The 18,161-nt window shown below is 32.5% G+C and overlaps 1 protein-coding gene across 1 annotated transcript in view; it reads right to left on the bottom strand.

The window, feature by feature from the left end:
* Positions 1 to 481: 481 nt before the first annotated feature.
* The window catches only part of LOC147074418 (ubiquitin-conjugating enzyme E2 R2), a 153,313-nt gene continuing 135,633 nt past the window's right edge, over positions 482 to 18,161 (bottom strand). Inside the window, exons 3-5 of the mRNA XM_085943673.1 lie at positions 8,520 to 8,752; positions 7,076 to 7,190; positions 482 to 5,662 (exon numbers count right to left, since the gene is read on the bottom strand). Coding sequence (XP_085799799.1) covers positions 5,546 to 5,662; positions 7,076 to 7,190; positions 8,520 to 8,752 — 465 coding nt within the window. The 3' untranslated portion in view covers positions 482 to 5,545. The remainder of the gene's footprint in view (positions 5,663 to 7,075; positions 7,191 to 8,519; positions 8,753 to 18,161) is intronic.

An 18,161-nucleotide genomic window follows, 5' to 3' on the forward strand; every position in this document is an offset into this window, starting at 1 on the left:
TGCGGGGAAGGATGCGAAAAAAGTACATTTGAGCGAGAATGCGGACTGGTACAATAAATAAATAAAATAATTTAAATTTCTACTGCAGAAGGTCTGCATTCTTTTTTGTACATACTTTAAAACAATTTTTTGTGGTTAAATTTGTTTCTTTGACATATATCCCGTTCCTGTCTAACTATAAGAATCCTTAGATGGTTCTTCACAATGTTTTGTGGATTTAATGCATTATGTTATGACATTATGGTACTATGCAAACACCGCTTTTTAAGTAGTTTATGTAATTTATGTAGTTTATGAAAACACTGAATTTGTCATTAGGCCATTTAGTATCAAACATGTTAAAAAAAAAGAATTAACTTAGGTACTTTCTTTTCTAGGGCAGTCCACATGATTATAAAAAAATCCCGTATTCACACGTGGAAAAAACAATAGGGAGTACTAGAATAAATAAAAACATGGTTTTCAAAACTATGTATTTGTATTCTGAAAATTACAGGAAATTACATCAATATTTATATATAATTATACAGTTTTTCCTAAAAATATAATCCTGTAATATTGAGAATCATGAATTGAAATAAATAAAAATTATAATAAAAATACAGAACAGTCATAATAATAATATGTACAAATTTATATCCAATACATTATAATTATGCACCTTAGCAAAACACCCAATTTTTTTTTTTTTTGTTTACGATTTTTACGTTTTATCAAGGGGAGGGTAGGATGATGTCCGTTGAATAAAAAATATTATACGTCCTCCCCTGTATTTTTTATTGAAGAATTTACATATTGATAAACACTTCAGTGGAAAAGAGATACCTCAGTTTTGGTTTGGTTTAATACTAAGTGCACGCTTAAAAATAATTAGGTTATGTATCTTTTTGTCACTTTTGAGCTCGCCTAGCTCTGTCATACTAAAGCTCATTTGGAAATTTTTCTTCAAATAGGACCGAGTACAAATATGATTTTTGATATCACATTTTACCTAAGAAAGCAAATGATGTATAATATACACATTTTTCTCAAGAGGTCACTAATACAATTGCATATATATCTAAATTTTAAAACTATGAAAATATAATAATTACTAATGGGATATTGGACAAAAACTTGCGTTCACACACATTTGTGATTTTATTACAATCCAAACACTCTTTTTTTTTTCATTCAGAAGAAATAAAACGACTGTTATCATTTTATATCACAACAAAAAAAAAACAATAAAATGTGCCGACATATTATTATAATTAATTACTATACAATATTTAGTTTCATGGACTAAGAAATAAGAATATATTTAAAACTAATCGTGCCCTACGAACTAAGCCCAATTTTTTAATCACAGTTTAATATATAATGTATATATATATTTTTTTGAAAATTTTATGCATGAAAATCCAGCTTAAACTCTGATTGAAAAATCGGGTAGAAATCAATCATGGTTTTAAAATTTGGCAACACCAGAAAAAATTACTTAATTAATTCCGATTGTGATCAAAACAAACGATCCGTAACTAGGCAAAAGAAATTATTTAGCATGCAAACTATATATTTTTTTTATGTCGATTTTAATTTGAGCCAGACAAGGTTTATTTCCACACACACAACAAATTGTCTAAGTATATAAAATGAATAATTTTTCCTTTTTCTTTTTGCGAATTATCTGGATATTTTAACTACTTAAATTAACGATTTAACGTAATACAGAGAAAATACAACAAACTTATGAATTAAACAAAACGATAAAAATAATAATTAATGATATCTAACCTTAAAAGAAAATCAAAATACATAATTTCTAGCACAATACTAATTTTTTATTCCCTACATCAATACCTTTTGGATTTTTCAGATGTTTAAATTGACATTCATTTATTTTTTTAATTATTATAATAATTACATTTTTTAATGGGGAATATCTAGCAACACTAATGGCAATACTGCAAAGATACAAGAAAGTTAAATACAACAATTTATGATGTAAGGCCAGGCCCGGATAATACGAATTCTCAAGGAGGGGTTCAGTTGAGTCAATAATTCTAAAAATCAATGCTTTATCTGGATCCACCGTAACAATCGTATATCCAAAATAGTCAACATATTTATTACATTGGGTTTTTATTACAATCATTACCAACCTTAGAAATCTAAATCATTCTCTGGCAAATTTTTAATACATAGTACATACTATTACACTAACATGAATTTATTATAATAGTATGGTATGAGATAATATAAGGCAATGGATATTAGCTGACTACTTTTAATGCACTAGTAACAATTAGAATATTGTAATAATCTGTATCACTAAAAATCAATTCATTAGATGCTTTACGAAAAATAGACCAATTAACCCCACAATTAGATGTATCAATTTTATTTATTACGTCAAGAAATAAGTGAAGAATACGCATATCTCATCGTTAACTGTTGAAATCTGAATCATATTATTTATTTAAAGGACAAATACCACGCCAAACCAAAAAAAGCACCATAAAACTAAGTGAAAACTGCAATATTATCGAGATTTTTTATGAGAGAGTTCATCATTCCTTACGACATAATATCTGGACATTATAAAAATAGATGACAAAGCTTTTATTTATAATACTATATCGCCAAATTCTAAAGAAATACTTCACAATAATATGTAACAATTATTATTATATTAAAATACCCATAATAATAACTACATTTTTTGAATCAATGAAAGATGTGGAGGTGAACCATAAATTTATGCATTTAAATTACAATAATATGATTTGTGTATTTGTATGCCAGAGAAACTTTGCAATGGTGGTTTAATTCGAATTATTGTAACTGTCAATTACTTACAAATGCCAATTGTAAATATACCCATGTGTATTATATAAGTACACTGATGTTACCACAAATACCATTCAGTAAATATACAGGGCAGTATTACATAATACAGTCATTTATGATAATCTGTCTAGGTATATAAACAAATTATTGATTTTCTTAGTGTTGGTGAATTAGCATAGAAATTATTTGTTTATAAACATAGAATACTAATTGTCCTTATTCGAGAATGTAGCACATTTTGACAAAAAATATATTCATGTAGGTACAGTAAAACGGCGTATGTTAAATTCAATAATCCGCTATTTAAAGTTAAAATAGATTTTCTGAATATGTAATTAAAAAATTAACCAATCGGTAAGTTTAGCTGTTTTTAATAATGTGTATTTAATTAAACAAATAAGAAAGGTTCTTCAAAAGAAAAAAAAGTTTGTCAGCGGGTAACTGTTAAAACTGCTATATAAAGACACGTTACGCGACAAAGAAACTAATCACGGCCCGCAATGCTGTGCGATCACGTGCCAAACATTGTTTACGAGCAACAGTTAAAAAGGTTTTATTGTGTGTCAGTAATAATATGTTTTAGAAAAGCATTTGCCGAGGTTTTTCTTTGCATCAATAGTTATAGTCTCTTATGCTACAAATATGTGTCAGTTTTGTTATGAAGATTCGTGATTTTTGAACAGAACTAATCATAACTACTACCATTTCGGCTAACGTTCCCTATCGATCTAACTTCATCCGTATTCATTTTTTATATCTTCAAAATATTAGATCAGTAGAGAAAGTGAACAGACATAGCAGGGGACGTGTACAAACTAGAGTGAGAGATCGATCGATAATCTAGATGAGAAAAAAATAGTAAAAAATAGTGACAATGTATGAAAAAATAATAAATATTAAAACATCTAAAAAATAGAACTTAAACCAAAATATACCCACCAATTATTAATACGGTGCTGATATGAATAGGAATACAGCAGAGAAAATTATATACCTCGTAACTTTGACATCTGAATCTCACGACAGTGCTTAAAATAATAATGAACATGTACCAAATTTATTTAACTTTGCATATACAATATAGTTTCAGTAAGTATCTATTACTCTGTACGTAAATTACCTTCCAATACACCGGCAATTAAATGTGAACCCTTTCACACAAACCATTGTCAAACCAGGCAGGCAGTAATAAACCATTTAAAAGAAAGGGACAGTTGAATTTTCACAGTTAATGCGTACACAGATCAAAAAAAAATAGATATCAATCACAAAAACCTAAACGTAAGGTAGAGTTTATTAGTTAAGAGTGGCATTTAGTGTTAGAATAACAAATCTTCGTCACATTTCGTAATTTCATTACTAGATGTCAGTAGTAGCATCCAACTTTGCAGTAAATAAAAAGCTTTAAAGCTAGTTAATTATTTTAGTATTGCAGAAAAGTCGCTTGATCTATAACGACACGCAACTGAATGTTCGATTGAGGCGCTGAAGATTAAAAATGAGTACACGTGACGTATGGTTTAAAAATTACCACCAAATACTTATTTACGCTTGAAACAAGATTCAACCATGTACACTTTGTATGTAAAGATATAGACCAACAACGGTGTTAAAAAAATCATTATTATTTTCATAGCAAGCAACTGTATATAATTTTAATGTTTTTGGCTTGACTTGTCCTCTATCAAATGTTAAAAATAATTAAACATAAAGAAATATCAATATTTTTTTAATTATTTGAGAAGGAGACTACATTAATTACAGAATGTTAAAAACGGTTACATAAAATTTCCAATCGTATATTTAACTTTGAAGTTGTTTTACTCATTTTAACCACAGCACCTCAATTGTTCTCAGATGAGTAGAGTTATTGAAAAGATGTAAAACACATTCTCAGAGAGTCACCGGCGTCCTGTTTAGCCACAAATGAGATCCGTCAAAAACTACAAACATGTCTAGTAAAACATTAATATTATCGTAATTTAATTATTATAATACCAATAATTTTTTTACGTTTCCTTTTTTTTACATTATTTTATATCACCGAAGAAAGCACGCGGCAGCAAGAGTGAAAATTTTAGTATTAATAATATTTTACATACCTATTCAACAATTTATTGTTTTTTTTTTTTTTTTTTTTTTAAATACGGCAACACGCATCAAACGAGGATTGAGCGAGACGTCAACAACGTGATATATCACCTAATAATTCATACAGTAACATGATTGAGAAGCACCCGACGATGGCAGGAGTGAAATTCAACATGGCGATTTGCACGTAATACATTCTAAGACATATCGTTTGGTACTTCTTTGCGGTATTGCCTCACTAATTTGACAAATAAACGGCTGTAGGAGTTTGATTTAAAAATGAACGATCCGAGTAGACCGGTCTACTGAGACATCTGTGATGATGTGAAAACAAGCAAAGGGATTATCTTCGAGGAACGGGTATTGCAAAAATATGGTTATACAACATAAGTTACTAATGGACAGCATTGATTTATTTTATTAACCGATACTGTTCATTACTAACCATGACATTTTATAATCATTGATCAACAATATTGATTATTGACCGACCCAATAAAACAACTTATTGACCGTGCCCAGTTGCGATGACCTGTGGAATGGCGCATTGGTTGCATTTTTGCGGTGCGGTGTGCGTTGGTGTTCGGTTAGATATACATTGGACGGAATTGTGTTTGCGAGTTCACGACTCGCCGTTGCCGCTGTCGTCTCCATCCTGATAATCGGACTCCGCTCCCGACTGGTCATCGTCGTCTGTGTCAAGATCGTAGTCATCATCGTAGAAGTCTGTCATGTCAAGCTGGAAACAAGATAACATTCACATTACAAAGTGTGAAACGATACCAATGCAACTAACTATTTCTAATCTATTATTCAGTGTTCAGAAATTTGTACATAATGCAGTTGACCGTATCACAGTTGATTGTGAGATGTTATCTCGGAAATAGATGGCCATATAGTATTGAGATTAAATTCAAGTCTAAATACATCTACAAAATATTATATAATAAAAACCATCAGAATAAAATAGGTAGGTAAGTAAATTAGAAATACAAATATCGAATAATTAATATAAAATTCTGGTAGGTGCTCGTAAGTATCGAGTCATATCTATCAAAGATCAAATTAATGTTATTATTGAATCTAACACAATTAATTGGAATATTACTGTTTGCATGTAGGTTTTTGATCTCAACGGTATACAGCTATCTCTTCCGGTGAGACAGCTCTCGGAGAACTGTGCTACAGCTAAATGTAAAATTGTCGTTGAAACTAAAAAATTGTGTAGGTAACAATTTTTTTGGAATTAGATCATTTGCAAAACGGGTAGATATTAACAATGGCCACTAGATGGCATTCAAAGTCAATTTTCGGTTAAAACGGAGTTACACATTTTTCTAGTTTCAACGACGAATGTAAATTTGTATATAACCCTACTATCTGTCAAGTAAAAAAGATGATGTGGAAACCCTATAACCTTCTCATCGCAGAGGCTCTTTGATTTATTAGTAACAAAATTTTCTTGGAATAATTTTAATAATACTATGTGCATAGTGTAAGTGACTGCAATTTAAAAGATTTTTTTGGCTTCTTCGTGCAAAAGTATCACATTATAAATATGACAGTCTTGCTTTATTTTACAATGTTTTTATTAGGTCATATTCTTATTTGTCCGGTGGTTTTTTATCCAGTACAGATCTTGCAATCGATTTTTAACTAACTTTCCCACTAACTAGACATTTGAAACTTTTAGAATATATCAGAACATGATGACAGTGCATTCTTTTAATACTTTTAGCCATCTTTAAGTAGAATTGAATTCATTTTCAGTTAATTCTGTTTTGTATGACAAGTTATTTTGGAAGAAATCCGTGGGGTCCTAGCAACTAAATTATTAATATATACGTGCATTACTATGGAAATCAATATGAAATGTCAAAATGACATTTTTTTGATTGTTTAAGCTAGTCAAGTCAAGTTTATATGATTCAACAGAAAATTTAAAAACGTATATAAAAACTTCTTTTTATTTTGTAATTATTTATTATAAAATTACAACAAATAACCGTAAAGAGGTAATCCATTTGCACAGAGCAAGTACTAATGAAATACAATTCTATAAAATTCATAATTAAAAAATTATATTTTTGATAAAGTGATTGTGTGGTGGGTATGTTTAATTAGTGTTGTTTAAAATGAAAGATGGTCTTACCGGAGGTTCTTGTGGCTGAGGCTTAACTTTAGTTTTAATGCAATAGTCTTCTAGCGTAAGAGGTACAACTATTCCTTCCTTTTCCGCTTCGATTTTCGCTACCTGTGCTTGTTTTCTGAAATGAGAAATAATCACATAAATAAAGGTGCTTCAAAACAGTGAACACCCGATTATCCAGGATAATGATGGGGAGGGGTGCATAGTAAAACATGGATAAACTGAACATCTGAGTATTATTTATTAAGAAAATCTATGATTTATATTTGTTTGTTCAAATCTTCTACTAATCAGTATGAATTGAAAAACCTTTTCTGTGCCTCACGATATTACTACGGCAGTATCTGACGTGCTGCAGATTTTTAACGACACACGTTGAATGTAAAGCGAAGCTCTTACTACAATCACTGTAATACCGATAATTTGTATCTTAGTATTTCATAATTATTCAAACAGATGTCACTGTGTGTTTAATTTTTTAGATTATGCAAATCAATCGACAGTGGCTAATAATTTGAGTTTAAAGTCCGACGAGATAACACGTGAAATTTGTATGTGCCGGCCAGTCAACCTCATAGAGCGAGATAACTCGCTGAAGGCATAGAACCGCTTAAGAGCTCTTCGAGACATTTCCACCACCTGCTTCAAACATTACACCACACATGACATAAATGACATTACATAACACCTTGAGCTGCTTTTAATCGAGGGTTTATTGTGCAGTTGCAGATTCACGACTCAGTAATCATAAATAAATATTAGGCCGCACACAAATGCAACCACTAGACCAGGGATGGTGAAACCTTTTCTATAAGTGTGTCAAATTACCTTTTTACAAAAATCTTTCGGAAAAAATATGCATATCAAATAAATAAAATAAAAAATGAAAATAAGTTTCTACAAGACAATTTGTCCACGTTTCCTCTTTTGCCACACTGGAATAGCATATCAAACAATATACTTTTCATCACGTTTTTATTAGCTCGTATTCTTGTTTGTCCAAGATTTGTATTGGACGATTGAAGATTTTTAACTAACTTCCCGACTAGCTAGACATTTAAAACTTTTAGAATATATCAGAACACGAAGACAATGCATTCTTTTAATACTTTTAGCCTTCTTTAAGCAGAATTGAATTCATTTTCAGTTAATTCTGTTTTGTATGGAAAGTTATTTCGACACCATTATTGGTTGCTAAGGGGGTCCTAGCAACTAAATTATTAATATATACGTGCGTTACTATGGAAATCAATATGAATTGACAAAATGACATTTCAGTATTTCTATAAAGTACAAAAAAAAAGTATTTATTAATACATAGAATTGTCAAGTTTATATGATTTAACAAAAAATTTTAAAACGTGGTATATAAAAAGTTTTTTTTATCTTGTAATTATTTACATTTAGTCAATCTTATGAGTCTCACTATTTCTTGTGACATCCTCACCTGATAATATTTTCATATTCTTTGTCTTTTCCCTTGGTGTCGCGCCAACGGCGGTACATAACGGACGCGTCCACATTGGCCGGGCTGAAGGTGTTGGGCTCATTCAACAGTGAGATGACAGACAGCAGGATGGTGCGCACGTTCTGGGTAGGATTCCAGCGTTCGCACGGCAGCTCTCCGCTCTGCGGGTCGTCCACCGGTGGGTGGAGGATCGAGATGCATAGATCTCCGTTCTGGAAAACAACAAAAAATACTATTACTATAAAGAATTTGGACTAATCAATAACAAGAAAGCCTAACTGTAATTTTTTTATTTTTAACAATACTCACAGCCGAGTTACAAACCAAATATTTACAACAGAAGAACAATTCCGCTGTCATTAGGCTGATACTTTCATAGAATATTTCTCTCTTTACAAACATACAGTATTGTTTTTTTTTCTGTTTATACAGCAAACTGTGCACTTGTTAAGGCTATACCTCAGTTGAGGCATGGCCTAAAAAGATTGTGGCTAGGCGATGCGCGGATTGCGGGTCGCTTGTCGATTGTCATATAAATCCAACATGCGTCCATTTAATGTTCTGTTTATTGTTCTATTAGTAACAATAATAATATATTCATTGACATGTTTTCTTTTTTAAGTAAATGGGTAACGTTTTTAGTCATCTTTGCACGATTTAAGAATTAATACCCCCCTCGCCATCACGAAACAAATTGACATATTCACACCTCGACGGTCGCTCTCCGAATGCCAGCGAGTCCAAAATTTCGTCACGCCTATAGTTGAAAATTATTTGCTGTTTCACCGACGTATCGTCTTAAAACAATGTTTTTTTAAGATGTCATTGCCACCTTACATACATTTTTAACTCGTCAATTATTGAACTTGTAATAATCCATAATAATTATTCCATTGGGTTCAGATGGATGTCCAACGTGTGTAATTTAAAAATGCTGACAAATAATAGCTGTCAATTTTCAGTGTTCCTAGCACAAAACACATTTCTTTATGTGTCAAGGTAAACATTATAATACAACCGTTTGCTATCGAAAACAAAGTTTAGCAAAGTAAATATTCTAAATTATACAAAATTCAATGATGAGACGGTTTCTTTATTTATCCTGAAGTACTAGATACTTCTTTTTCTATTATGAATGTATGAATAAACTAGCATTATACAGAATATTATGCACCCAAAGTTTAAATAATAATTTTAATTACCTATCATTACACAAAATATTATACAATAACAAAGATTATTATCATAAAATCTACATTTTTTACCCATTTATTTATGAGTATCATTCATTGTAAATTGCCACACCTTCAAAAATAGCTGTCACTGTACAGGCACTTACAGCCGTGTACCATATTATGAATGAATTAAGACTATCCTGGTGTAGATTATAAAAAAATCGATGAATCGCAGCACCAACCATAGTCACAAGTGGTAAGCTTCTCCCCAAACATTGGCATATCCATCAAGTGCATGAGACACTGGCCTTTCACCCGGTGGCTCCGAATTCGATTCGCAGTGAGGTCACAATATATTTATGTGATTATCTCAAAGTGTGGGTGTTTGTAATTATTTCATTTAAGTATATTAGTAAGCACACTACTATTATTGGACCTCGTGGCCAGTTGTAGTGTCAAAAAGAATATAGAATACATGCCCTGAGCACTTTCAACGGATTCTTTCAAATGCTTAATGTGGACTTGGAGCTGTAGATACTTCCGTCCATTCTACTCAGTACCCAGTTATTCACTGCCACGTTTGTCCACTGAACTTTAGAGATATAGTGGATGATTTTAGGGCCTAATTATTTCACTCGATGAGCCACATGTCCGGCACGTAGCCATTTTAACCGACATAGATATTTACATACCACTAATTGAATTATTTTTCCATTTGAATGTTGTATTTCAAATAACAATGCGGCAAACTAGCGACATCTATAAACAGTATTGCAGTGGCAACAAGTCGAACGTACAAAATAATAATTTGGGTTTCCTAAGTACATAAAAATATCTAATGCCGCAATACGGGTAAATAAGAAAGGTTTAGATTTATACATAAAATACTTCAGAAAGTAGTTTCGAGTCATGTTGTTTATATGCACAAATGCGGTATAATATGAGACGCAAATCTAGGATAGCCTTAATTTAACTGTTATGTATGAATTACACACAAAACAAATAAATTACCAAAATATTTAAGCATATCAAACAGTAAAATCTCCACAAAAAATAATTGTATTCATTGTATTATGCATTGCATAATTAATTAATAATATTACTCAAGAAAATGGGCATTAAATATGGAAATAAAGTGAGCAGATTTTTCCTCTGTAATATTTTTATATTATATAAAAATAATGATACTTACTGATTTAATTGAAATATTATTATTTTCAATTATATAAATTTTATGTAAGCATTGAAGCGATTGTAATTACTAATTTGTTTGCAACATCATTATAATATTCCAATATAATTAAATATACTGTAGGTACTTTCTTATGAAGAGAAGATAAGTTGACGGTCAAGTCAGAACGCTACAGTGTGATCAACGCATATTTCTACGGCCCATTTTAGTCTTCCACATTTTACGACTAGCATACTCATAGAGTTATTAATTTTATAATTTTAGACATAACGGTTTTAGTTCAATTTTGCCGTAGCACAATTCAATGTGAGCTATCTTACCGAAAAGAGATAAACGTGTAGCATTGAGATAACGCGTTGTTCATGGAGTAGATGGGGTAAATTTGGAAATTAGAGGCATTTGTTAACTCAGTCCCCTTAAAATCAATGGATACTTTGTGAATTATTATAGATATGTTTTCGAAATGAATCACAACCCCCCCCCCCCCCGAAACCATTTTTCTGTGTGCGCGCCCGAGTACTAAAATTTACCAGAGACGTGTATGGACTGTCTGGGTATGGGGAATGTACCCGGAAAGTGCTAGGGTCGAGAAGCGATGAGACGCTATAATTTAGATGAGTAAATTTGGAAGTCAGTGGCATCTATATTTTGTTAACTCGGTCCCCTTAAAAATCAGTACCTATTTAGTAAATTATTAAGTATAGATATTTTTTCGAAATGGACCCCCCTAAAAAAACAATTTTCTGTGTGCGCTCCCTAGTACTTACATGCCTTTAAAATCATTAGCTATTTGAATTTGCACATTCAACAGAGACATGCCATGAAGTATGTAATTAGCTCGACAAAGAACATTTGTGGGTCACCACCAGTTATATTCAGCGTTGCCAATTTAGCGTTTTTCTTGCCAGATCTAGCATTTTTTGATAGGCATACGGCTTGTGGCGTTTTTACTAGCATTTTTTTGACCCCTCTAACAGCTTTAAATGTGCTGAAAATACGCTAGATATTTAGTTTATTTTCATGCGCATCAAATTTCTGACTATCAGATACATACTTAATGCAGGTAGGTACCTATTTTAGTAGCGTGAGAAATAAAACAATATAATTTAACAAGTTGAAACATTAGTGCCTTGTAGTGAAATCAGTTTGACGATTATCGGAATGAAGGAAAGGTATTGACTTCGTTCTTGGTAGAATAAGTAAATTTACGTGCAATTTTATTTTCGGAAAATCTAACGTTTTTCCCGTCGTTTGTCAACGATAGTTGGCAACACTGGTTATATTGACAACCAATAATTCTCGTAAAATAGTCTGTAAGGAATAAGGATAATCCCACAACCCACATACTTTTAAAAACTGCGCAGTGCTGCTTGCTTGATTTTTGTAGAAAGTAAAATTAACACAAGACCAGAAAACATTTAAAAGTGCGTTCTTCTGAAATATATTCACAGTCTACCAAAAACAATCAATATTGACTGCGTTATTATGAAGTCAACATCACGTGAAAAACATAAAATACCTAGTAATATTTTTTTTCGGCGTAAAAAAACAACAAAATTGTAATAATTTCGACTGAACCAGTGTAAAAACATTGTACCTACCAAAATAATGTTATGTATACGATATGCTTATATCCCAAGAATCGGACGGAATATTTAACATACAGACAGAAAACGTAGTAGGTAGGCACCTGCCAATAGTACGTATGACGTAGCTTCAAGAATTCACAATTTTCCTCGAAATGCAAAATTACTTTTCCTACTTTATCCTGATAGGCAGGCCCGCAGAAACACGTTGGGCAATTTACTGAAGAAAACAACTGATCAATTAATAAATTATCTTAAGTGTCTATAATTTCGAAAGAGCCCTTTGACGTTTTGACTATTTACAATTGAACGTAGTTATGCAGAATGTAGCCAGTCCACAATAATGTCGAGCTGAGATAATGGCACTTTAGCAACAACATGATGATTAAAAATGTATGTAAAGTTGTAAATAGTATTTTATTTCAAGAATATTTTTTTGGAGCTTGGCTATTTTCAGCAGAACTAGCGAAAACCATCTTGCATTTGATCTATATCATATATCATATCTCATTTTTTTATTTTTTTGTGGACTGGCTACTTTCTGCATAACTATGTCCAATTTACATGATATCAAAAACCCCAACATATAAGTTTTTTTGTTTTAATTTATTTTGTGTCCGTCTCTTTGTTTCGTTATAACTCAAACTACTGGACCAATATATAGACATTACTGTTAGATAGTCATTTGGTTTCACCTCGATATTTCGAAGGGTTCTTAAGTTTAAACGAAACCGCCCGAAAATAACGCACAACATGCAATAATTCACCACGTGTACATAAAGTGGTCAGATAGCAGCGGTGGAGTGGTGAGGTGAAGTACGGGTTGATGGTCGCGCGCCTACATCTAACCGTTGTCGATCGCGCAGGATTATTCAAGTGTGATACTGACAAAAAACCTTCTCGATACATTATTCGTATCAAAGAAGACCAGTAAGTCTCATGCCCACTACGCCCCATGAGGTAGACAGGTCATGCACTGCTTAGGATCGCCACATTCTAAAGGAAGAAAATAATTATACTTTCGGGAACAGGTTTCATGGACGATTTTTTATGGCGATTTATGCCTACTGTAAACGTCGGTTGAAATGCAAGTCAAAAGTATAAATAATACTTTTATAAGATTTGTCTCAAGGAATCAAATATACGAGTACATACGTTGGTAATGAACATAGAGACAGTTTGAAAATAATTGTGTGCTCCCTAAATACTGGTGAGTACCGCTTGGAAAATAATTATGAAACATTGGAAATTTTCAGTTCCGTCTCTGTTGCACATTTTCCACAGACTGCGAACTGCGAACTGCTCACCCAAAATACATTCATGACAGAGCCGATAAAAAGAAACAGTGCAGTGCCCCGAGATAAAATAAAGAGGTTCACGACTGAGAGCGGAATGCACAATCTAAGATTTCGTTCCTAAGGATAAGTCGCCGAAAAGGATGACTTAACTATAGACAATCCTGAGTATAGAGTTAAGGAATCCTTAACCATAGACTACTTTTGTTATGAACACGCCCCCTTCTGTATTACCATTTACCACTGACAGCTGCTGTCAAAATAAATTCGCATGTCTATAACACAGTCCATTCATTTGACAATGTATCTCAATATGGATATTGATAGTGTTAATTCGTTTGGCATGTACTTGCAGAATATTATTTTATTTTTATACGCCAGCCCGCAGAAATACAAAATACCAGATGAAGAATGACACTTGATGCTAGTGTTACCATGTTAAAAAAAAAACTTGTGGTGCCTGTGGAATCACGTATAATGACATAACGGAAACATAAGAGTATTATAATTAAATATTAATATGTATTTATAGTTATTGCATTTATAAAATGCAGTTGTCATATTTTTGTCATCGTTTAACGATTATAAAATAATTTACCTAATTTACCTAACGAGAATTTTTAAATATGGTATTATTTTCAATAAAAATGATCTTAACTAAGGACAGTGTTTCTGCATAGTGTTTTCTGCTAAGGAAATTTTAGTTATGACAAATGTTTCTGCATTCCGCTTTGAAATTATAAATATGCGAAGGTCTATTTGATAATAATTTAGATGTAGTGTGAGCCGCATTACCTACATACATAATATTTAGTTTTTATCAATCTTATATTACCTTTGTTCGGGTTTCCCATATATGGGGACACCATGTGTGTGTGTGTTTTAATTGTCAACACTTTTTTTCCTATGTTCCTTTTACCAAAAGAATTCAATTTGGGGACAGTCCGACGCTCTAAACACGATGCCCCCAACACAACTGTCTTCAACAGAGCTGTTTCTTTGCTTATTGCATTAGTATAATACGACGTTGTATATTTTTGATAAATTATGAATTAAATAAAATAATTACAAGATAAAAAGAACTTTCTATATACAACGTTTTTAAATTTTCTGTTGAATCATATAAACTTACGATCAAAAAAGATTGCACTTGATAGAAATAATACTGAAATGTCATTTTGACATGTCATATTGATTTCCATAGTAACGCACGTGTATATTAATAATTTAGTTGCTAGGACCCCAGACCCCGACCATGTCCGATCCTAATAGGATCATATGGGCCTCCACAGAGTAGAGGTTTGTATTAACAGATTTTTGTTTTTTTACGAGAAATAGATGTCAGCCACTTGCTCAACCTATTAGGTCCATACCCCTTGACTCACAAACAAATTGAAAAACAATATGTGTACTTGCCAGACCCAGGATTCGAACCTGAGACCCACGGCGTGATAGTCCAACGCTTATGCCGCGCGGCCGCCGTGGATGGCCAGACCCCAAAACAGAATTAACTGAAAAATAATTCAATTCTACTTAAAGATGGCTAAAAGTATTTAAAAAAAAAAAGCATTGGCATCGTGTTCTGATATATTCTAAAAGTTTCCAATGTCTAGCTAGTCGGGAAGTTAGTTAAAAATCGATTGCAAGATTTGTACTGGATAAACAACCACCGGACAAACAAGAATACGACCTAATAAAAACGTTGTAAAATACCACAACTTGATAGTATGTAAAAAAGGCTTTATGACGACAACGCAACTGCAATAAGTTTCATGGTAAGTAGACCCACGGCGTGATAGTCCAACGCTTATGCCGCGCGGCCACCGTGGATGGCCAGACCCCTAGCAACCAATAATGGTGTCGAAATAACTTTTCATACAAAACAGAATTAACTGAAAAATAATTCAATTCTACTTAAAGATGGCTAAAAGTATTTAAAAAAAAAAAAAGCATTGGCATCGTGTTCTGATATATTCTAAAAGTTTCAAATGTCTAGCTAGTCGGGAAGTTAGTTAAAAATCGATTGCAAGATTTGTACTGGATAAACAACCACCGGACAAACAAGAATACGACCTAATAAAAACGTTGTAAAATACCACAACTTGATAGTATGTAAAAAAGGCTTTATGACGACAACGCAACTGCAATAAGTTTCATGGTAAGTATGTATAATATGGTGTGATCATAATTTACATATTGATTCAATGAGGAATGGTTACTGAAAAACGTGGTAGCGTTTAGTAAGTATACTATTTGCATGGACTGACCGAGTAGTCGAATTGTCTGTTGTGAAAAAAATACATTGTCTAAACTCTAATGTATCATTTACGATTCTCGGAATTGGCTTCAATTTTATGGCAAACTTTCTTGTAGCGTTTTTGTAAACTACCTGTTCATTTACTACATCTATGATCTGACGTTACACTTTGGCTTTACAAGATTTGTGTATGAAAGACATGTTTATTTTTCCTATATAAGTGTTAATTATTTAACATTAGCCGATATAAGAGAAACAGTCCGGTATACCAATAACGGGTATTATCTCTCTACGCGTGTGCAATTTTTTTCTAGAATGTTGATTTTACACTTACATTTTGTTCTATAATAAATCCGTAGGTACGTCACTGGACAGTTCCAAAACTCATTCCTCTATTATTCGTCACCGAAAATTCTCTATGTGAATCATTCACTTTTGCTCAACAAAAAAAAAACTGCAGCTTGTTGATGACCCGCGTGACTATGCATCAAGAAGTCTGGTTCACTGAATCATTTTATCGGTCGCGAAATAATGAGCTGTAAAAGGCGGCCGACACAAATTCACGAATGAAAGAATTTACCAATTCGTTGTGATGTTTTAAATTTAATAATCATATTTGGTGTATTAAACATCTTTAATAATGTCACAATCCCGGGTTCACACTGGCAACATGTCGCGCGACAACCTCGTTAAATTTTACGATAAGTATGATAATTATCGTAAAATTTCTTAAGCAATTATGATAATTATCGTAAAATTTAACGAGGTTGTCGCGCGACGTGTTGCCAGTGTGGACCCGGCAATAACGAGACGTACTTTTCATCATCACTTTCGTGATAGGATAACTATTGATCGCAATGCCTAGGCCTAGGCAGTAGACAATACCAGAATATCTCTCTTCGCGAACGAACATCATGTAAAAGTGTTGGGAAGTATTGTAACACCATTATCAAGGCTGTGCCAGTTATGATGTGCAATATTATACTGACATTACGTATTTGAGATTGAACTTTTTCCCATTATTTCTCGAGATTCTATAGATGAGATTTCTCGAACACAACCTTTCATTGAAACTGTTCCATTGGCGGAACATAATAATTGTCATCAGCTATTGGTGAATCCTACAAAGGACTTGGTACACAACAATGTCACTATTATTATATTGTAACAATGACTTATTCAGTAATAATTATACGTAGGTAAGTACAGAATTTCCCGGGCATTGAAGAATTTAAGTGTACATTAAATTGCTCACTGTTTAAATCCTAATCAAAAGTACATTACACATTACTTACTCATACATTGAGCTGCCCAAGTATTGGAATCGTGTTGGAAACTCAACTCAAAACTAATAAATCTAACTTGCCACAAAGTAGAAATGGTGGGAATGGCTCGATTTGAATGCCTTTCGTGAGGATCGCTTTTGGGTAATAAACCAAACAGCCCATCATTACTTTTGTATCAGAGACATGTGTATAATAGATAATTATATTTAGGTACTGTAGAATAGAACTAAATATACTCAAAACCCACAAATCTCCACTTTTAACAATAATAAAATATATTACAGATGCCATCCTTGCTAACAAAAAAAAAGATTATGTCATACTATTATTTTGGCAAGTGAAGTCAATGAAAAAAGCCTTCGAGGAAAGCGAAACGAGAGAGGGGGAGAAAACGAACCTTGGGAAGCGTGAAATAGAAAACAAACAGAATAATAACTCACAAGGAAAATTAAGTAAGTCGCTTTCAGCTTGTGTAGTAAATTTTAATCCGACTATCGGGCAATTTCTATAATGCATATATTTTGTAATTATACCCATAGTTTTTATAAACAACACTTTATTGCAGGGGTACCGAACCTATGGCACGCGAGATGATTTTGCATGGCACGCGTTTGAAGAGAGAAAAATACCTATAATAATAATAAACGACAGATCGCATTGTATAAAAATATCATGCAAATACTCTTCAAGAATAAGCACTACGTTCGATTTAAATATATAATTGCATAGGTCGGTCTTTAGACTTTATGCGTCACATATAATATTATCACACTAACCTCATCAGGCTGCTGGGGATGCCGCACCGCGAACCTTTAATTTTGATCGATTTA

The sequence above is a fragment of the Rhyacophila brunnea genome, unplaced genomic scaffold (genome assembly GCF_057557595.1).
Source record: "Rhyacophila brunnea isolate RB1 unplaced genomic scaffold, BYU_Rbru_1.0 scaffold_16, whole genome shotgun sequence".
Classification (NCBI taxonomy): Eukaryota; Metazoa; Arthropoda; class Insecta; order Trichoptera; family Rhyacophilidae; genus Rhyacophila; species Rhyacophila brunnea.